This window comes from Podarcis bocagei (assembly GCF_964188305.1).
Source record: "Podarcis bocagei genome assembly, chromosome: 5".
Lineage (NCBI taxonomy): Eukaryota > Metazoa > Chordata > Lepidosauria > Squamata > Lacertidae > Podarcis > Podarcis bocagei.
The window spans coordinates 59,898,857-59,921,229 of NC_138129.1; the positions used below are offsets into that span (position 1 = coordinate 59,898,857).

At 44.6% G+C, this 22,373-nt stretch overlaps 1 protein-coding gene across 4 annotated transcripts in view; it reads right to left on the reverse strand.

The window, feature by feature from the left end:
• SSBP3 (single stranded DNA binding protein 3) overlaps nucleotides 1-19,934 on the reverse strand; it is a 172,549-nt gene extending 152,615 nt beyond the window's left edge. For all 4 annotated transcript variants that reach the window (XM_081195423.1, XM_081195422.1, XM_081195421.1 and 1 more), the window contains exons 1-4: nucleotides 19,739-19,934; nucleotides 18,794-18,866; nucleotides 18,495-18,556; nucleotides 15,733-15,817 (exon numbers count right to left, since the gene is read on the reverse strand). In XM_081195423.1, coding sequence (XP_081051549.1) covers nucleotides 15,733-15,817; nucleotides 18,495-18,556; nucleotides 18,794-18,866; nucleotides 19,739-19,794 — 276 coding nt within the window. In that variant the 5' untranslated portion in view covers nucleotides 19,795-19,934. The remainder of the gene's footprint in view (nucleotides 1-15,732; nucleotides 15,818-18,494; nucleotides 18,557-18,793; nucleotides 18,867-19,738) is intronic.
• Between the last annotated feature and the right edge of the window lie 2,439 nt (nucleotides 19,935-22,373).

Sequence of the window (22,373 nt, forward strand, 5' to 3'; positions counted from 1 at the left end):
TCACCACTCCACTTCACTTCCAGGAGGAGGTTGTCTTTATTTATCTTCCTCCCACTCTCTCTCATTTTCTTTCTATAAAATGATATTTCACATGCGATGTATAGGTTTGCAACGTTTAGCCAATTAATTGGTCAATTATTAATACATGCGCAATCTCTGGTCAATTAAGATGGTATCCTCAGCTAAGTGTGTAGTGTTTTTTTAATTAGTTTGAAAACAAATACAAACATCACAGGTGGCAAGCACCATTGTTTTTTATTTCTTTGTTTCTGACAGTAAAAAGAGGGAATGCATCTCCTAAAATGGTGTCTTTGGTGACACATGCAGGCTTCATCTTAAAAAAAAAGTTGTCCCTTCAAAATGCTTGGTTTTATTCATATGCAAATTTAAGTAAACGGATCTTTAAGCCCCAAAAACCCATACGGGTCCTCTAAGATTTCTGATGAAAGAGCTAGCAATCTCAATCTCACTAATATTTTTCCAAGTATTTCCACTACTACAGGTGCCACTTAATACTGGTTCTACATTTGTAAGAACTCAATAGTTTAGTGTGGCAGCACCTGCACTTTGGAACTCCTTGCCTGTTGAGATCAAGATGGCACCTTTCCCTGTACTCTTTTCAATGTCTGCTAAAAGCATTCTTTAGACAAGCCTACCCAAATGCTTAGAAGGTTGAGGTAATTTTAATCTATTTTAGTATGATGGTGGTAGGTCAGGCAGCTGGCCACGGAGCTTCGCAGACCACACAATTTTAATAATCTTTTTAAAAGTTTTAACTTTATAAACCAACTATTTTAGTATTTTAACTTTTGTATGTTTTGTAATTTTTTCTCAGTTTTAGAAAGTGCTTCTTAGTGTATTATATTAACATTGTCGTGTTCCCTCCTCCACTACCACGTCCCCCAAGAAGATGAGCAACTACTTGTTGCATCCGTGAGTTGCAACATATACAACTTGACTTCTGCTGCAAAAGTTCAAAGTTTTAAGTGTCAATGGATGGATGGGATCCAGACTAAGTTGTGTGACTCAATGGGCCTTAATTAGTCAATATCTAATCTTCCTTGTTCATCTCAGTGGGCCCCAAGTATAACCAAATTGTTCTAGAGATCTAAGGAACCAATGCCTTAATATTTGCATCTTAAAACTACAAATATCAGTATTTCCTTTCTAGATGACCCCCTTGGATGAAGCCAAGATTTTCTGACTATTTGATTGCTGCACCCTCTCCACCCAAAAGATAAATGATGCCACCGACAGAGCATGTTGCAGACCCCACCACCCCGGAAAACTCCTGTAAACAAAGCACAGTTTTAGATAATTTGAAGTTTGATCTGCCCAAATACTACATTTCATCCCTCTAAAGCAGCCATTACTGAAGTGCAAGCAGGCGCACTTAAATATCAAGTTTTCCTAAAACTGAATAAACCGTTGTTATCTGGAGATCAAAAGAGACTGCTTTTAAATGAGACACATAAAGTACTTTACAAAAAGGTAGGATAAAACCCAAGCTTCCAAGGTAAGGAAGGAAATGATCAACAGAACAGGAAAGCCCTACTCAGAGTCACACATGTTGCAGCAGCCTAGCAAAATTCATTAATTGCCTGCTTCTGCAAAGAACCATTTCTCCTGAATTCTTCTCCCTATTAACAAAAATCTCTCCTCTCTTTGCTGTTGGGGTAGGAGCCCTTGTTATGACTGCTCCTCAGTGGAGGGAGAAGTCTCCCCTAGCTTTTGTATGTGAACTGCTTTGAGTTTCTTTGTTCCTCAGAAAGGACCACAGAAAGGAAATGAAGGAAGGTTTACAAGGTTTGTATTTACTCAGAGCTACAAATCTGTCAGCCCCTTAAAGACACATACACACCCCTTCAAAGACAAAACTTCTCTCTCTCTCCCCCCCCTCCTTTATTCTTTCTGAGGAAGAAGGGGGGGTCACAGCACAAAGGCACCAACCCCCACCCCACCCCCAACACACTCAGTGCACCCGGGAGGCCAATCCACAACCCATGCAGTCCAGACACCAGATTTTGCTTGCAGTCATATGTCGGGGCATGGAGAGAAGCAGACGAGCAGCATATCTTGCAGAAAAATAAAGAGCGTTTTACACTTGCAGCAAAAGGCTCTGTTTCCCAACACCGCCCCCCCCCAAAAAAATACCACCTTCATTCCCTTTTCTAATGGTGATCAAAGCCTGCACAATAAGGAGGGGGGGAGGTAAAGAGGAGGAAGAATTGGGAGGGGGGATGACTCACTTCTGTGTCACTAGCATCTCAGAGCTACACATCCGTTAGCCTGTTGGGGGGGGGAGCCCTCTTTAACAAGCGGCCCATGCCAAGAGCAGATTACAAATGATCTCAGCAAGCAAAAGAGTACAAAGAAAGGGAAAAAGAGGGAACGGCCAAGGCAGACCTCTGTCGACCAGAGAGTTCTAGTCATTGTGTCAGGAAGTGCTCTTTGCAACACCCACAAGATTGCAAGCAGTGTATGGATCTATCGTAAACACAGCTTCCAATACACAGACACCCGACTTTTCCACATCTCTCTATCCCCACCAGAACAATGCTTCTTCTGCCCCCAAACAAGTTCAGCAGTTACTGCTGATTTCAATCTGCAAAGTCTACAGCCCAGACTTCCTTAAGACAAATACAAAAACATCCCAACTCTGCAAAAACAGACGTACCAGCCCTCACACTTACAGCAAAAATACCCTATTTGTCAATAGACTTTTTTAAAAATAGGAATTGCAGAATTTAATAACCCCACTCTGCATTCCTTATCCAAGGGTCTTCCCAGCTGAAATTCAGCTCTCACTGAATTTAGAGAGAAGAAACTTCAGGTCTTTTGTTGAGAGTAAACTACATTTTGTTGCCTTATTTCACAAAAACGCAGCACATCGTGGGGTGGGGGTAGTGGGGGGGGGAACGTCTGTTTCCATTTGAAACTGTCAAAATTAGCATGCAGTAATTAAAAATCACACCCTTTCTCTTAATAACCTAACCAGCATGATACAATCAGGTTGTGCCAACTCTTTAATCTAATTGACTAATTACAGATTTTAATTTAGTCAGTTACTGAACAACTGTTGACAATTTGTTTTCATTAGGGACAGACCAGGATAAATATTTAGGCTCCCCAATCACAGAGACTACAGCGTAAGCGTTTTGCCATGACCTCTGGTTTAATGCTTCCTGGGTTTTGTCAATATCAACTTTAAAAAAGGAAGAACTGCTTTTGAACAGCCATCCCTTCTTGTAGCTCCTATGCAACTGCAGAATGCCAGAATAACTCCTACTTTAGGGACATTAGTTCACTCAAACGACAAATAGGTACTTGCCTCTAAAGCGACAATCAAAGATTTTAAAGCAGCCCAACCTTATACCAAGAATGTAGATGAATGAGTGTGCTTTAATGATGCATTTTTATTTTTACATAGTAAAGTCATTATCTTGCCACTGGTTTATCAGCCATGGATCATTATTAATGAAAATAGAGTCATCAGAAGTTCATTCTTAAGGACAAAATAAAATGCACTTAAGTGCCTGTCTTGGAATAAGTGGATTACAAGAGGGTCCGTCCCCCCAAAAAAAGGTGAGACTTCCACAATGAAGACCACAGTTTCCTCCTGAGCAATGGAGCTTGTGATGGGCTGTAACCCCCCACTGAGTGTATCTGGGCACCCTCAAATTTGCTATGTAGGGCTGCGAGACCCTCCTAAGCAGATATTGGAGGAACACTGCTTAATGCTCATTTGCTAAAACTATTATTTCAAATAGCAAAAGTGAGCAAAACTGAAAGGGTATTTTTGAGGAAGGTTTTTCCCAGTGCTTTTTTTCAAGAAAAATAGGCGCTGGAACTCACCACGAAGTAAGGCGACTCAGGACAGCCCTGAACAGATGCGGGTTTGACAACAGCTGGTCCACAGAGGTGCTAAAAACTACAGCAAGCTGTCTCCCTAGCTGATTAGGGGGTCGCCCGTGGTTCTGGTGAAGGTCAAATAAATGCACCCCACCTCCCTCGTTTTCTTAGATTCAGGCGGATGAGTAGGGCAACTCGGAATGGCCCTTGCGCAAATGCACACGCATGCAATAGTAGAGGCCTGGCTGGAAAGTTTAAGCCAGCTGCCACTACACACAAGGCGGACTGAAGAAAAGGAAATACGAATTGGCCCCACCAATTGTGGCTAGTAGTGGCTAGGAGCTAGGAGGAGTCATAGATCTAAAAAAAGAAAAGTGTAGACTTGCACCCACTGGTCAGCTTTTGTTTTGATTTGAAATTTTGGGCTTCTCATAAGTACATAAAGGCAAGAAGTGGGCAGCGAAACTCCTGGCTCACAATAGCATCCACCTGAGAGGTGCCAGTTCTGCACTCGGGCTAAAAAAAAAAAAGTACTGGTTTTTCCTACAATTCCTTCCTAGGAAACGGATAGGTTTGGTTTTCTCTCATTGTCAGGTTTTAAAGTACAGCGCAAAAATGCACTTGCCCTCTGCAACCCAAGGGACAAGCACTGACCCATGTTCCCCTTTGGGATTAACTGCATGCAGCCAGCTCCTCCCCCCTTGGGTAAATTTACAGGAAACCTGACAATGCACCACTTCAAGAATTCATATGCCGCTCTCTTGTACTGAGTCAGCCCATATATCTCTGTAGACCAATATAGTGTCTGTCGGCCTTACACAACGGCCTACTTTGATTGGCAGCAGTGTTTCAAGGCCTTGAGCTCTCCAAGCGTGCCAGCAGAGTTCAACCTGAGATGCCAAAGACTTGATGCTGGCAAACCAAGTGCTCAACGCTGCTAAGCTACAGCTCCTCCCCTTCAGCTTTAACATTGATCTATGGTCACTCACCTACCCTCCTTCCATTGCCTCTGTTTTCAAATACATTTACTTCAGGGACACAGCAAGAAGAACTGTAGCAGGAAGGAGGTCCAACCCCCATAATCCCTTGAGTGGAATAGACCCACTCAGGGGTAAGATGGGAATTCCGCCTCTGACTATGAGCCAGTTCAGATATATTTGCAAATGCAGCTGCTCCCATGACTCTAGATTAGGAAAAGCCTATCACGCCATTTAGATTTCACGGGCCTATTGAGGAATCCACTGAAATACCAAATAGCTTTCTATTACACAAGAATTAACCCTGCCAAAAGAAGTGTTTGAAGCAGCCCAAGAGAGCTTCTACAGCAGAAGGATCTATCTACCCTTTCAGGTCAAGTTGTACCTCCTGCATTCCACCAGTAAGAACAGCCAACACAAACACTCAATACTTTCCCTGATGTTTTCCTGTTTACTTCATTTATGAATTGCTTCCCATTAAAGATCCCAAAGCAGTTTCACAATAAACTCATCAACAATTAAAGCAACAACAACCATGCACAAAAACAATTTCAGGTGTGGCACCGAAAAGGACTGGGATGAAAATCTTCACTTTAAAAACTTGTTGGAAAAAGGAAGGTCTTCAATATGCATAAAGATTATTGAGAAGAAGACACCCCATGGAGATGTGGGGTGGAATTCCCCAGGGGAGATACTGTCACACTTGAAGGCCCAGTCCCTACACTGTGAGGAATGGACCTCCTGATAAAATGTCTGAAACCATGGAGAGCCCCTGCCAGTCAATGTAGACAATACTGAGGTGGATGGACCAACGGTCTGACTCAGTATAAGCAGCTTCTTGTGCCCTGTATGCAAGTTGCATAAGGCTTTGTACATCAGGACGAACCCCTTGAACTTGTCATAGGAGTAGGGCTTCAAATGGATACTGAGGATGGCGAGCATGAATACCTCCAGCGCTATTTGTATAAGTATGAAGTGGAAAAGCAAATAATTCAGGAACCTAATATGCTAGAAGGGGGGAAAGGTTGGTATTCTAACTAATAAGATCCAACACCCAGCGCTACTGTGGGGATGACAACCCATATTACCCCTGGAAGAGACTTCTGTCATAGCTTAATAACTGCCAGTGTGTATATAGCTCCATTCTTTGGTAGTATGTTTTACTGCGCAGTTGCTTTTAAGTTTAGGACGTATTTCTGGAAAAAATTAAACACAATGAGAACTTAAGTCTGTGCACACAGCATACGTTTAAAACCACAAGGCTTGCCCCAAAGAATCCTGGGAACAATGGCTTACCCCTCACACAGGTACAATTCCTAGCACCCTTAACTAGCTACAGATCCCAGGATTCTTTGGGAAAGTAATGTGCTTAAAATGTATGTTGTATAAGCAGCCTTAGGCACCTTAAGCTGAAAAACAATGCTCTCTTGAAAAATATCTCCACGTATCCTAGCGACAGGGAAGCTGTAGCCCTCCAGATGTTCTTAGACTCCAACTCCCATCATCCCTGACCACTAGCCATGCCAGCTGGGGCTGATGGGAACTGGTGAGCCAACAGTTCCCAGTCCCTTAAAAGGCTTAATAGTGTAAGTATTGTTCCACTGAAATGAAGGGTGATCTCTGAGAAAAACATGCACAGGAATGTGTGTTCAGTCTTTGTTGACATAATACCTTTTTGGTTCTAATAAATTGCTTCTCCCTGTGATCCGGTGAACAGAGGAAGCATAAGGAAGAGGCAGAATGCAAAACTGGAGCCTACTCCCAACATCAAGTGAGGGGGGGAAACATCTGAATAGGATGAGGGTAACCTAAACATTGCAAATAGATCCCTATATTCTTAGTAGACAACCCCAGATGCTTCCAAAGCTTCTAAGAATTCACAGGGCTGTTTTCAGGTTAAGCGGGCTCTTTCCAACCTGTTTTCTCTGAGTTCCCAGTAATCAGTGCAGTGGAGATATTCTGCACATATGGTGGAATCCAAGACTGATGGACCCAGTTTCAGCTCCTGCAACAGGGCTCCACCTCCCTCACATCAGCAGTCCCTCATATGACCCCAAAATCTGCTCCAGAGGGTCCTCCCAACTTGTTGGAGATTTTGAAAGTTGTAAAAGTGTGAAGAGGAGACAAAGGTGAAGTCTCACCGTGCAAACAGATGTTTATTTCACTCACATATTGATAGTTTTGGATGCAACCCACCTCTTCCAGCCATGTGAAGGAACACGTTACACAATCTATTCCTCTTTAGAATTTAAGTAAGGGCTGGGCAGATTCAAAGATGCCAACATAAGATCAAAGACATCCATAATAAAGCTCTGTAAGTACTTATTTTGGCTTGTTATAAACCTGTGACCTGTTAATTTAACCAAATGGCTTCCGTTATGAATAATAAACATCAGCTCTGTATTTATTTACTTATTTATTTCACGCTCACTATTCAGTTTTCTTTTCAGAATTATTTGTCAGTAATTTCAAATGGGCACAAGAGTTGCCTTCCGAAGACCTGGTGAAAGAGCCCACTTCCAAAAGAGTGCCAATACTTTTAGCAGGGGTTTCCATGAAGATACCTTCCTGACTCAGAAAGGGTTTACATGAAATCACCTGCTAATATGAAGGGAGAACTACCTTTGTTTCAGCAGCAGCATGCAAGGTGCTTTGAAGTCCTGACTTTGGGATTTCAAAGCACCTTGCACCTGATCTTGTTGTGATGTCAGTTGAATGGCACATGGGTGACTCCCCACACCCATCAAATTTGGCCTGTGAGGCTGATCCAAATAAAGATCTGACCCATGGAGCCAAAAAGGTGCCCTGCACTTGCAATAGTAGGTTTGAAGGGAAAATGCCCCACAAGAAGTGGTGAGCTCTACATTCAAATACTCATCCTACAAAAGTCCATTGTTAAAGTTTCCTTAATGATATGTTCAAGTACCATTCTTCAAAACCTTCCATCCTATGCTGCCTTGATGAATTTATTGTGAATACAGCGAGCACCAGCCAGCAACCAAATGCAAAACCTAAAGGCTTGAGGAGATCTAGAAACCTGAAGGTTACAATGTCTTCTCATCATATGCCTTAACCCTTTTGTTTAACTTAAAGGAAAATGCAAGAGCATAATTTGACAGTAGCCTTTCATATTGCACAAAAATTAAAACGTAAGACGTTGTGCACAGCAGTGCAAGGAGGTTTGGTGCAGGAGTTGTTGCTAGGTTGGTTTTTATTAGGACACATGTCAAAGGAAGGCACTCCCATGTTCAGCTACCATGTTTTTAAAAAAATTAAGGAAGGAGAAGTGAGAGTTTATCAATACCACAGGCTTGGTGCATAAACATTAAACACAGCCTCAATACGCTGCAAACAGCTAGCAATGGCATCACTATCTGGAGAGAGAATCGTGTTTTCCCAGACAAAAATGCTACCTTGGGTGAAGAAGTTCAAACGTTTCGCCCGATTGATTATGGCAGCATCTGTCATGATCCTGTTGTGAAGGCAATCCAAAAGCAGGAGCCACCACCATGAAGGCTCTCTCTGTTGTGAACATGTAATCACAAGGCAGAGGCAGGTGGAGAAAAGAGCTTAAGACACAGGCACAGCTGAGACACTTCTTTGGTTTTGGAGTCCCAAGCCAACATCCCCAGTTATGCACCAAATGTTTTAACTTTCGAAAAACTATCCATCAAGCCATGGAGAAGGCTGCAAATCTCAGTTTAAAAAGTAATGTAAGAGCTATTTAGTGGACCACGAGGAGGCTGACAACGATGAGAAATAATACAGGTATGTTGAAGTAAGATTATGCTCCAGCAAAGCAGAATATACTGTATGTAGAAACCCTTCTACTCTTGGTAAAAGAAATGAATACCTGTTAGTTGTCAGGACTGCCAAGCCACTTTCTAATGGAACAGATCTCCACAGTTGTGGCCGCTGTGAGAATCTGAAAATGAACATGGGCTTCACGTCACGAGGGAGAAGAACCTCTTTGAAGAAATGGATTCTTGTCACATTCTCCCAGCAATTAAGGTTAAGTCATGTAGAAAAAAATATTTATGTTACACCTACTGCTTTTGCATAAATGAAGCAAATAATTATTTAGATTATAATTAACTGTTTGACACAACACACAGTTAGCAGGTATTTAAAGAAGAGAGAAAAGAAGTCTAGAATTTTTTTTAAGAGAGGAGTTGTTTCTGCTAGAGCAAACAGATAGACAGCATATGCTGCCAGACCAAAATATGCCCTGTATAAAACTTTTAAAAATGTAATTCTTAAAATATTTAATTTTGAAAATATTATGTTAAAGTTTTTAGGGAGTGGTTCCAAAGGACTAATATCACCAAGGGAGCAGCCGGCTTACAACTTTAAAAATGGGAGGGGATTGTGTTGAAAACAGTTTCTGAATTTTTGCACTCTCCCTTGAAGTTACACTCAGAGGAGCATGTGCAAACAGAATAATGCCACAAAAAGTATGTAGCGACAGTCAACTAGATTTAAGTTCATTTTCTGTAGCTGGAGGCCAAAATCGACTAAATTGGTTCTAGTGATCAAGTTTTCTGCAATTCCCCATTCTGTGTATTAGCTATTTGACAGAAATTCACTGCGGTATTTAAACTGGCAGTCATCACAGCTAACTCAAATTGTATTGGCTTTCACAGTGTTGAAACGCTGAACTGCAATCATCAATCGGCCAATTCCAAGATAACGCGGTGGTTGAAATTCCCTGTCATGCTGTACAATCCCTTTGTAGCTCACCAGCTCAGAAGATGCACAATAAAACCTGCAACAAGAGTGTCTGGCAACACTGCCACAATGTAATATGAGTGCGCCTACGGAGGGGCTTTGCCTAGAAGCAAGATAAAGGCAAGCGTGCCAACAGCAGTAAACCTCTAGAGAGAGTATAACATTTTCGTTTGGAAACGCACAGAAACACTGAAATTGGAAGCACATTTTGGATTTCTCTTCTCTCCTTTCCCCCTAGACATTTCTTTTTTCTTTTTTCAAATTTCAAACCACTGAACCACCACATTAAAAGCACCACAGTTTTATCAAATTTCTACTCTACCCCAAGACTTGGGGAGAAATGTAACCAAGTGTATAAAATTAATAAGCTGTTTTCTGTTTTAAAGTCAACTTTGTACCAGTTTACACAGCTTCAAATTAGCTCAAGTTTTAACGAGTGACTTTAACGCGTGCTTCTGCAAAAATATGTTGCAACCAAAAACATAAATTAGCGTAATTCTGCACAAAGTCAGCCGAGAAATACAAGTTTTCCTGGGACTTTCTCTTACAGAAGTGGAACAATGGCAAAAACCAGACAAGATATAGCCCTCTTTCCTCATCCCACAAAAATCCCCTTCAAATGTACCTATCTTGCCATTGTCCTATCTTCACAGCATTAATTGCTTTGTGCCCCAAAATTGGTCCCAGGTTCCCCTGTGGTGAGCAAATTTTGTGAATTGCAGGAAAAAGAAATACCTTGGTGTTCAGCTCACAGGGAAAAGTAGAAGAGGAGCGTTTGTGCAGTCTCTAAAGCGTAAGGATTATTCACCCATCCCCTTGGTACGGGGTCTACATAGTACCATTCTACATTGCTGCTAGCAAGAATTCAGCACACAGCGTCCCAATCTCAAGAATTCCTTTCGCAGTCAGTACAGGTCAACCGTCTCAGAACTCTTATGAATCGATTAAGACACAGAAAAACCAAGAAGAACGAACACTTTTTGCTGTTTTTAATATTAAAAATGTTCTTTGGGGAAATTGCTTGTTGCTCCTGCTGCTTCTATTATCATATAGTTATATTGGGAAATGAAATGGAAGTTACACAGCATGGAAGTGCTGTTATACAGGCTGCTAATGAAGCATGGTCTCCCATTCTCTGAAGCATGTATTCGCCAAGCCTACTGATCTGGAGAGATTTGCTTCTTATACGTCCAAGTAGCCACACCTCAACCATAAACAATGGGAAAGAAGCATGCAAAGGAAATGATGCCAGGCTTTTAAATGCATTTCTCCAAGCGCAGAATACTGTCTTCTATACACAATAGGTTAGGCACTCTCCCGAATTTTAAGATAATATTTTTGCTTTCAGGCCTGTGACACAAGACGAAAGATCAACCTCAGTACAGAGTCTCTACTGGTGCAGAGAATAAAGGAATCCACAAAATACGTGCATCCAAGTCATGCACATCTATATATATAAAAAAGCCATCAAGAGCGTAAGAGAATTTTTACCAATCATACCGACAACCTAGAATAGCAGTTTATTTTTACTCCATCTACCACATTAGTCATCTGTCCATTCTGATCATGATTTGCACAGGCCCCCCGAGTGAAAATCTTTTTTAGAACGTAAACAGCAGTAGCTATTAACATGTTCTCGCAATCCTGCATGTTCTTCCTGGAGTCTCCATTAAAACCTCCATACTGTGTCAATCCAAATCATGCAGCCAACTATCCTGTAGTCTGGTTGGGAGCCTTTCTGAATGAGTCACCGTTCATTCATTAGCTGTTAAGAAGGCTTGTCGTTTAAACTATGTTACATGGAGGCAGAGGCTTAGAAGAAGAAGGTGGGAACACATCCTGGCTACATATAACAAGGCCAACAAGCAAACTGATCAGCAAGACTTCTTAGGCAAGGCCCTTCCATGTTTGATACTCGGTCCAACTTCAACGCCAGATGTTCTGCGCAGGGGCAGTAATTTAGAAGATTAGGAAAAGGGGGAAACTAGTTCAATGTTCTTTAATAGCCTCAGTCCAATGAATCCTCTTCGAAACCCTCCCATACATGAGAAATTGTCCTTTTCGTCTCCACAACACGCTCCAATATCTCATCCATGATGGCTTGCTAAGTTCATTATAGGAAGTGAGCTACAGATTTCGGGGGGGGGGGGGACGACCACGTTTATAAGCTTGATACATCTATGATTAAAAGCAACATGGTCATGACAATACAGATTAGTCAACTACTTTAAAACCAACAGCCCTTTACAAATAATGAATATAATGAAAAGAAGGGGGGAGCTGGGGGGGAGGAACAGAACATCTTTTTGGTCTTCATAATACGTAAAACTAAAAAGGTAAAGTACTACTCAGGAGTGTTACGAAACTGTATTACACTTAGATTTTTCAAAACAAAACAAAACAATCAGGATTGCGTCTATTTGCTGTAAGCTTAAAGCAACATGTATTAAAGAAGTTTATGCGAATCATCTAATGCACTCATGCCTATTATTAGAATTATTACCCAGCTAAAAAAGATTAATTTCTCTAAATACCGTAAATCCTCAGACACTATTATAAGGCTGCTGCCAATGTAGCAGCACTATATCTTGAATGCAAGCAGTATCCCTCCACACCTTATGCTTTGCATCCAAGACCTACAGAGGGCATTCCAACATCATTAGAAAACTACGTTAAGCCACATTTCATAGGGGACAACCTTAACTCAGAAGCAACTTCCCAACCAAAAAAAGAGATCTGAGAAGAAGTAAAGAAAGAACCAGCACTCCAAAATGGCAAATCCAGCGACTGATTTGTCACTACGTGTAGCGATGAAGATCCTAATTCTGAATGCATCCACCCGCATGCTTAAGTCCCCACCAGTGTCAGTGGAAGTTCTATTCCTTTAGAAGTGAGGCTCAAAACAATACAGACACGCTTCAAGAATAATCAGAAGCAGGCTTGACACTTGCAGTCCTCCGAAATCTAAACAGTGTCTTGTGGCGAAGTTGCCACACACTGAGCAATATGGCGAGGCCACCTCTAACTGCGATGCTGTGTGTTCCGCCTCAGTTTTCACGGCGACAGTCCTCTTTGAGAGCTACCAATGAGGAGCAAGTAGGGGCAAACTCCTTTCCCACCCACCAAACTGCAGGGATACGGGGCTCCTCCCCATAGCACAACATGGCCTCTTAAGTTTCTGCCACAAAAGCAAATTAAACTTCTGCTTCTAGGCACACTGTTACGATGGAAGCAAAACAGACCCAGGGTTAGGAGCAAAGTCAGGTTTTTGCCCCCAACTGAGCCATATTCCTTATGGCAGCAGAGTACTTCTTCCCATTCAGGTGAATGGCATTCATTTCTCACTACTCTTAAGAGGGCTTAACTTTGATTGAAGGAGGAGGAAATCTACTTTCACTGGGATCACCAGTGCTGGGGCTGAGTTTCTGCTCTCCAACTATGTCCCTAAACTGCCGTCTAGTTGCCCACGGATTCTACAAGAAAGCAGAGAGTTTGCACGCTCTTCCCCCCTCCCCAGGAGAACACCAGGGCCAGGCTCCAACACTTGGTCTAAGAAGAAGCAGGCGCAGGGAGTTTGCTTCCCAGCCCTCTTCTGCCAGAAATGCTCTGCTCCAACTGTTAGGCTCCCTAGGACTGCAGAATTCATAGAATCATAGACTTGGAAGGGACCACGAGGGTCATCCAGTCCAACCCCTGCAATGAAGGAGTCTTTTGCCCAATGCGGGGCTTGAACCCACAACCCTGAGATTAAGAGTCTCATGCTCCACCAACTGAGCTATCCCAGAGTATTTGGGGAGAAACCATCTGGCTTCTGCTACCAGCCAGAGGGCTAAGAGCGAGAGCATCAAGGGAAGATCAGCCTGGCCACAACTAGGTAGATGCATCCACCTGCTCACAGCTCACAACTATCCTCTGGCATGGTCCAGCTGATCTTCCTCCTCTATCTTTTTTCTTCTCCACTCTCCTTCCCTTATGTGTCCTGTCTTTTTAGTTTGTAAGAGCCTGTTCCTCATTATTTTTTATTTTTATTGGTGCAAACTGTTTGGGGAGAGAACATTTGTCGAAAACAAACCAGGCCAATAAATAAATAAAAATGCCAGATTATTTTATTCCCCTTTAAGTACAACTGCTTTTCCATGGGAAGGCTACAAATCAGAGCACAGAGTTGCAATGAAATCAGCCACAGAGACTAGGGCTAAAGTTTTTTGTGGCCCTCTCCCTTGCTTTTTTCTTTCAAGACAGACAGTTTCCTGCTAATTCATGCTGTCACAGCCTACTCTTCTTCACGCAAAAGCAAGTGCTTTCCATCAACAAGTCAGAAAAACATCTTCTAAAGATTGTTCATCATTAGGCAAAAGGATCTCTTTGGGGACTTGGTCAAATCGAATACACAAAACCAGATCAATGCCCGGCCATCTGCCAATTTTCTGGGAAACATAGTTCTATATTCCTGGTATGGCTGCATCAGGAGGAGATAAAATTAAAAATGTAGGTTGTGGATTTAATATGAAACTCTCCTTTCAAAAGTTGATTCTGCGGAAGAAGAATGTCCATGATAAACACAGAGCAATGCACATTTTCGAAGTTTTCTTCTAGCCTAGGAAATCTGCCTACAGTAAGCTCTCAAACCTTTTACTAAAAGCTGCTTTAGATATCATCAAGAAGAGCTATTGTCCTAGAGTTTGTGATCCTCAGTACAGAAACCAGGGACCCAGTTCATATGTTACCAGAACAACAACTCTGAAACCATATTTATTTTGTCAGGTCTCACCCTGCTCCAGCAACATCCAGAGAGATAAGCAATGGACGAATTATCCCACTCTTCCCTGTGTTAGTGAACCCTTTTTCCCAGGGAGCTGGTCTGAGAAGGAACCATATAATTCAGGCAACGCTGTAGCTATTAACTGAGAGGCAGAAGGCTATGGAGGGAGCAGCTCCCCTAATGATCTTAACTTACGAATCATGTGAGAAATTGATTAAAACCAAAGGGGTCTCTTTCCAAGTAAATACTTTTTAACCAGACTGCTCACTTCCGACTCACTTTCCCCATAGACCACAGCTTCTCACCCTGCGTATTATTTTGAGGCTCAGCTCAATGGAAACGTGGACAACATTCGGCAGCTTGCATTTTCTCCATTGAAACTCATCTCCTTACAAATCCTTCAGTCTGTGTGTTGCAAAAGAAAAAGGACAAGATGCCTTTCCTTTTATGAACTATCAAAATCTACATCCTCCTGGGAATCCATGATCTGCCATCACAGGTAGAAGCTGACAAGTCAAAGTTTATCCAGAACAGTTAGCTTGGGGCAATGTCCCCTCTAACAGGATAGGGTCACTAGAAACAGCTTCTAACATTATCCTCCGTGGGGCTTGTAGCTCTATAGTTACCCTCACAACATTCCCCCCCCCCACCTCTTCCACTATAACAAAGCAAACTCCAGATGCTCATATCGCATACACCTGCTATTTATTTGGGGGTAATCAATATCACATCGAAAAACAAAAATGCAAGATTCTCCACCTCGATTCAAACCCTGCATACAATACTTCACTCTTCCTCTTACAGTCAATTTTGTACCCGCAGCCCATACAAAAATTCAAAATTAAAGAAATAATGAAGTCTGCATTGCAGTCTTAAGGGGGAAACCTTTGCATTGATATTTTGAACCAAGTCCATTGGCTCTCGAAGGCTACAGTTCTAGGCCCACTTACCTGGGAGTAAGTGGGGCTTACTTCCAGGTAAAAACACACAGGATTGCCCTGCACAGCAACCTTACGACAGATTCATAAATACAAAGAGGCCCTGATGAGCTTTCAGAGACATTCTCCTCCTGGAGAAAGAGCATTCCACATTCAAATACAGCCACTCACTTATGTCAGAAAGTTAGCAAATGAGATTTCAACATGCTAAATATCGGCACTGCATCTCTCCTTCACCCTGCTTATTCTGCGTGCCACTAGGAAGATGCATGGCGATGTAACTAGATCAATATGCACCACCTTAAAGTACTCAAGATAAGTATCTGAACTAGATTCACATAGCTGTGACTTTATAAAATATTATTCAACCAAGTCAGAATGGCAGCAGTGGCAACACCCTTTTCTCCCCATTTGCTCCGGTGTGCCGTATTCCCATGAGTTTCTAGTCAAAAGGATTAAAAATTAAGTTACTCACATAATCATGAAAGGCTTTTGCTTCACTCGAGTGTTCGCAAGTATCTCGCCTTTCCGGAGCTGCACAGTAAAGGTCCCAAAATACACTGTAGGGCAAAGGAGAGAGAGAGAGAGAAAGAAAGAGAGGAGACAATGACTATGAACCTGTACAATATACAACACCCCATACAGTGTTTGGTAGGAAGTCTACCCATGCCAACAGTTCAGCTGCGAGGAGGAGAAGCATTCAGTATATCACCTTTGTTCCACTTGAGACTTCCACCTCCAACAACATCCAACTAGAGACAGGCAAGATGTGCATTTGGGGATGCAAATGTTATTAATGTGTAGATTCCCGTGAAAGTGTCCAAAGACAAGCTGAACTTAGGGAAGGGCCGTGGCTCATTAGCAGAGCATCTGCTTTGCTCGAGGAATGTTCTGGGTTCAATTCCTGCCACCTCTAATTAGGACTGGGAATGCCCCCCTCCAAAAACTTGGAGAGTCACAGTTAGTGACTCTGGAACACTGGAAGAGATGGGCCAATGGTCCGACTCACTATAAGACAACTACCTGTGTTCCTAGCTTTGGGACATTCAAGCTCCCTATATTTAGACTCGCTCTTTTGTTTCAAGAGATTTCTTTCTGCAACCATTCACTTTTGCTCATCTTGCCAGGGCTAGCCCATCCTGCTGTTTCCCCTCTATGCTCAGCCTGAACTTTTGGACCTCTTACACACTTACTGCACATTCAACAGCACTTTTAATCGCCCTCTCGCTAGAACCGAATGCGTCCAATTCCGGCTGTTGTGTTGGTCCATTAAACCCGAACACATCTCCCTCTACATATGAAGCCATCTTCCAAACCAGAGTGCAATCCATTAGAGCTGTTTCAGTTTGACATTAAATGCCATACTGTCAATACAACATTGATTTCATCTTCTGTCTTGGATGTTGCACATATATAAGCACCGCCATAATGGAAGCCCCTTGGATAATAAAACTCACTGTCCTCCCCATGTTAGCTGCAGTCACTTATACAATTGCTGACTAATCTAGTGCCGTGTAGTGGGCAGAATGTCATGAGGAGACCCAGGTTTAAAATCTCCACTACCATGGCCACTCACTGGCTCTCAGCCTAACCTACCTCACTGGGTCCTTGTGAGAAACACATGGGAGAAATGGGACAACCACATACACTACCTTGAGCTCTTTGGAGGAAGAGTGGAATAGAATAAAAATATAAACACCCCCTTTTCTTTCTCTCCCCTCTCCCCCATAACCTCACAATGCATATTGACAGAAATTTCTCACATTGAATGTAACTAACATATAGAAAGGACTCTATGAACTGAAAACAGATGTTATGTTGTTGTCCATAAAAATATTTTAATAAAATCTTTTTTAAAAAACTGAACAATTTCAGTCTCCCCAGGCATTCAGGTAAATAATGTGGGGTGTCAGAAAATATCCAAAGCGCTCCTGCACGGTGGTTGTTTTTCAAGTATCAAAGACTCCAGGTGCTAACATTTTTCTTCTCAACTTCTTCTGACCAGTACTGACTGCATAGCCTGACGCCTGACACTATGCACAAACCCCAAGCACTGTAACAGACTGGGAAACAATCCAAACAGCATTAACCTGGGCCAGCTGACAGAGAATGTTCTGACCAAAAAAAAAATGCTTCTGCTAACTACACACTAGAAAGAGAAATAAAAAACCTTTTAGCTCTCCTGCTCTACAGGTTCAGAAGCAAGCAGCCTTCAACTCCATGCGCTACCTCAACCTCTTCTACTCAGATAAAACTACAAACCAACCCACAAGCCTAATCCAAAAACTGCACCACTTACCTAAGCAACATGTGTCCCTCAGCTCTCCATCTTTGGGTGTCAAGCCTGTCTCACATACATTGAAAGCGTCTTGTTCTGCATTACTAGCAAACTGCCCAGACCCATAGTAACTTCGTCACATGCAAATGGTATCAATGGGGTTTACTGTCAAGAATTGCCCTTCAGAACCGGGGTGTAAGAAATGTTTCTATCACCCAGCATCACACTACCAGTGGCACAGCTGCTCCAGTCAAGTTGAAGCTGCCCACTGGACTATCTGCGTCTCTGAGATAAATTCACAAGGGAGAGACAACCTCATAGCAAGCAGCATTGATCAGGAACTCTGTGCAGAAGCTAGGGGAAAGTGCCAGTGTTTCTTTGAAACTTTTTAGGTAAAACTAGAAATCTATCTGCAAGACTAATAAAGCTCTTCCCAAGAAAACGTTTCAGGAGAAGGCAAATACATTTATAAAAAATATCAGCGCCTGATCCATCCTGTCACATATTTACACCTTAGCATCAGAACAAGGGTGGGGGAAGAAACAGAGCAATAGGTGTAACTTGCAGAAGTACTCCATATGTTTTCTTACAAACAGCAACACATAACTGTCCTATGGCTGCACTCTGAATCACCATACATAAGGAACTAAAGGCTACAGCTACACCCCCTTATGCCTTGCTTAATGATAAAGGAAAGCTCAAGCAACATCTATTTTGTATGACTTGGAAACAGTTACAACGACTGATCAAGACTTTCTTCAGTACCTTTTTCTCCAACACTTGCTGAACTAAATCCCAACTAGGATGAAGAGACGAGCTCACAGTTCAACTATGTCTATTTCTCAACGCAGGAACACAAGATCACTCCAAAACTTTTGCCTGGGACATTCTTTCCCACTTACAGCCAGTTAAGCATAGGAGTTTCTATTTTGGGGAAGAGAAAGCAGCAGCCCACTTACCACCACCACGAATGTAAAAACCCAGGAGGTTCTCCTAGTGTGATGTTTTTTTCCCATCGGATCTGTAAACAGCAAAGGGTGCAAAGAGGTTAGATACTGGGAGAAAAAGATGCTTCCTCTGCCCCCAGCCCCCACTTCACCTCCCCTTTCCCCAAGCAGCCTCTGAGGCCCAACTAGCAATAAATGGCAAAAGGTGATAAAAAATTCAAAATGGAGGCTACAGTGCCTGCTTCTGAAAACAAAGGCCATCTAAAACAAGGGGTGAGGGAAGAGGGTCAAAAGTAAACAGAGACACTCACCTCTGATAAAAAGGTCTGTGCTGATTTCTGTGCTCCTACATGCAGCAAGTATTCATACACATACAAAGCTAACCTGTAAAAGGACGGAAGAAAAGAAAAAGTGGTAGAGAAGGAGCAAGCGGCCACTGTGCTGAACAAGACTTTATAGGATTGTCCCACTTCCACGCTGAGCTTCCTCTCACTTCAGTGGGGATGAACCCAGGTTTAAAGCAGGGCAGTGAAGAAATATCACTTCCTTCCTGCCTCCAGTGCAGAGAGCAAGGAGCGCTCTCCTTCCCGCCCCGCGCAGCCCACATCCCACCTCAGAGATAAGTTGATACTAGCTCAGGGCAGGAAACAAAATGCAACTTCTGCAGGCACATGCCCCATTTGCAAGGCAGCCAGCAGCATCCCCCAGCCATCCATTAAAGCTTCCAGGAACCCAAAGCGAGGTGTGGGGAGGGGGGTTTGAGGTCTTTCTCCACTAGTGCCTGGACAGATTTGGGGGAAGGCCAGCTGGGTCTAAGAGGGGTCCCCCCACCCCGAAATCCTCTTCTACCCAACCCCCCGATTTGCCCAAACTTGCAAACTCTAGAAGCGAAGTGGGAGGGCCAAGGGGAAGCCTACCCATCGCTCATCGCCTGGACAAAGCCCTTCACCCCTTCCACTTGCACAGACGGACAGACACTTCAGACAAAAGGACGCGGTGCATGCGTTCCTCCATCGTGCTTTCCGATCCGCCACCCTCCGCTCTCCCTTCCACCACGAAGCGGCGGGACCGCGGTAGGGAGAGATCCTTTCCCCGCCACGAACCACCCCGCTTCCACCCCTGGATCGCAGCCTCCATGCCCGTCCCCTCCAGATGCCCGAGCTCCCCGAAGACAATGAAGGGACGGCGAGAACGCCTGTCGGAGGAAACCATGCGCGGCTGCTCCCGGGAGTCCCCTCCGGTGCCTGGGCGCTTACTTTTCCCGAGCCTGCCCATCCGAGGGCACCGCCGAGCCTTTGCCTTTGGCGAACATGGTCCGCAGCAAGAAAGAGGCGAAACCGAAGCCGCCGCCGCCTGGATCTCTCCGCTGCCGTTCGGTCTCCCAAGCCTCGCGCCTTCCCTCAGCTGTGGCTCGCCCAGGCTCCGCCGCTGGCGCCGCGCCGATTGCCCCGGTTTCAGCTGTCAAAGCCCCAGCCCCGGCCTCGACCCCATCGCCCTGCCCCTCTCCGCGGCTCCGGCTTCTTCCTCAGCTGCTCCTGCTGCTGTTGCTGCTGCTGCCGCCACCGCGGCTGCCCCCGGCTCAACCGAACGTGGCTACACTAGGGATGGAACGCGGCGGGCGTCAACGTTCCACAATGGATACATTCCCCGGCCAATCGGCGGTCTGCGGGGGGAAGGGTTGCTCCGCCCCCGAACGGCGAGTTTAAGGTGGCACCGGGGGAGATGCTGCCGGGCAGGACGAGGTGGAGAGAACCGCGCGCCGGCTGCTTCCTAAAGGGTCCCCTTGGCTGGGGGGAGGGCCTCCGCGGCTCCGCCTCCTCCTCCTCCTCCTGCCGCTGCCGAGGGGCTGAGCTGCCTTCCTTACCCGGCTCCCTCCTCGACCCAGGTACCCTCCCCTAATCCCAGCCTCCCACCAGACGCCCTCCCGCTGTCTCGCTCGCACCATTCACCTTTCCCACATGCGCCGCCCTGCTCTCACTCCTCGCCCCAGCCTCCCCGCGCGCCGTTTGCACCCGCTACAGCACGATCCCGCGCCGCAGCAGCCAGCAGCCCCCTCGGCGCCCCATTTTGCGCCCGTGGCTGCACCTTCCTCGCTCGATCCCTATCCTAGCTCTCCTCCTGCCCTTTGCTTCTCCCTCCATCCTCTTTGCTCTCGGCCGCCCCAGTTTCTCCGCCTTCCTCTGCCTCCCGACCTCCCGCCTCCATTACCTTTCATATAGCGCTGCCCAGGCTGAAGCTGCGATCCTCAAGCCCCTTCAGCTCCCGAGTACATTTGTGTGTGTGTGTTCCTCGGTTGGGACTGGATCGCAGCACAGAAGTGCGCAAAGTGAGAGGCTCATCTCAAGGCGTGCTACTTACTCAGAAGTAACTCCCACCTTGCTCAGTGGGGCTTACTCCCAAGGAAGCGCGAATCTGTGGTTTGCAGTGGGATCTGGGCTTCGCCAGTGGAATCTTAAAAACGGGGCCTCCTGATGGCCGTGGGTCCATTCATTCATTCACCTTTTGTACCCCGCTTCTAAACACCTTTATTAGCAAGTAAGCCGTACGGAGCTCAACGGGACTTAACTCCCAGTCCTAGTAAAAAGGAACAGGAGCGGCGTGGTTGGACCACCTTTGCATACTCCTCCGGTTCCCCATCTCTTCCACCCACCCTCCCGCCCAGATCCTTTGGTCCGCTCGAGGCTATTTTTGTTTCTCCTTGCAGAGAAGGGGGTGTCGTGTCTTACCCGCCTTTGCAGAAACTAAAGCCGTTTTTAAAAAATGTTATCTTACACCAGGATGGCCCTAACATAAGGACCTATTCAAAATGCCTCAAAACGGAGGGAGCGCGACCTCCCCAGATTTATTTTTTTAAGGGAGGGGGAAACACAGAGAATTGGATGGAGGTTTGAGGAAGTTTTGGAGAGGGGGCAGCGTTTAAGGAGATCTTTGAAACACAGGTTTTAAAATGATACCCGTACCCCCGAAGAAAAACCTCAGAGATGCCTGGGGGCTATCTATGATCCAGGAAAAGGCGCCTTGTATCCTTCAAACAATAACTCGCCACCATCTCCCCATCCCTGTTAACAGCTAAAGACCCACATTGGCGGTCCGTTTCTCTCCTGAAGCCTAAAGTTAGAACCTCCTGAGAAACTGGGAGGGAGAGCTTTTTCCAGCTTCCCCCCACCCCGCAAATGTCGGTGCCTTTCGCTTTAAATATGATATAACCCGTTTGCTACTGTCCCTTTAAAAAAGACGAGCTGAAAAAGCTGTGTAAGCGCTGATTGGCTGCCTGTTTGGATACATCCTTAGGGGGGACTAGAAACTGTTCGCCAGGGTTGATTTTTTTTTTTTTAAACTGTGCTGTTCCAATAAACAAGTAACGCCCCTCCCCCTTACATGCCTATCACCAAACAATTAAAGGGTAGGTCAGTGTCCTGGGGAAAAAACAGTGGAAGAAGGAAAACTCAAACCCAGAGTTAATATAAACTACAAGCGCGCACACGCCCATTAAAGTTCGGTGATATTGTTCAAAGGTGTATATTTGTTTAAAAGGGGGCAGTCTTCTTAACGTGAGCAGAGCCCCGAGTGATCTGTATTATGGATCTTTAGAAAGCGAATTTATGTGCGTTTTCGGAGTAATGTTCCTTCCTTCCTCCTCTTTCTCTTCCCCCCACCCCGCCCCCAGGAAACGATACAGCCCGGAGCTTTGTACTCGCCTTGATTTAATCTGTGCTATGCGTGGTTACTGAGGCTTCCAGGGAAAGGTAACATTCAAAGGCTGCAGAGCACTGTCTGCGGTGGAAACTTGCAAGTTTTAATTTTTTTTTCCCGGTAGGTGGCATGGAATTCACAGAAGGAAAAAGATACTCACCACCACAGATCCCTTTAAAAAAGCGTTTCCATCCATAT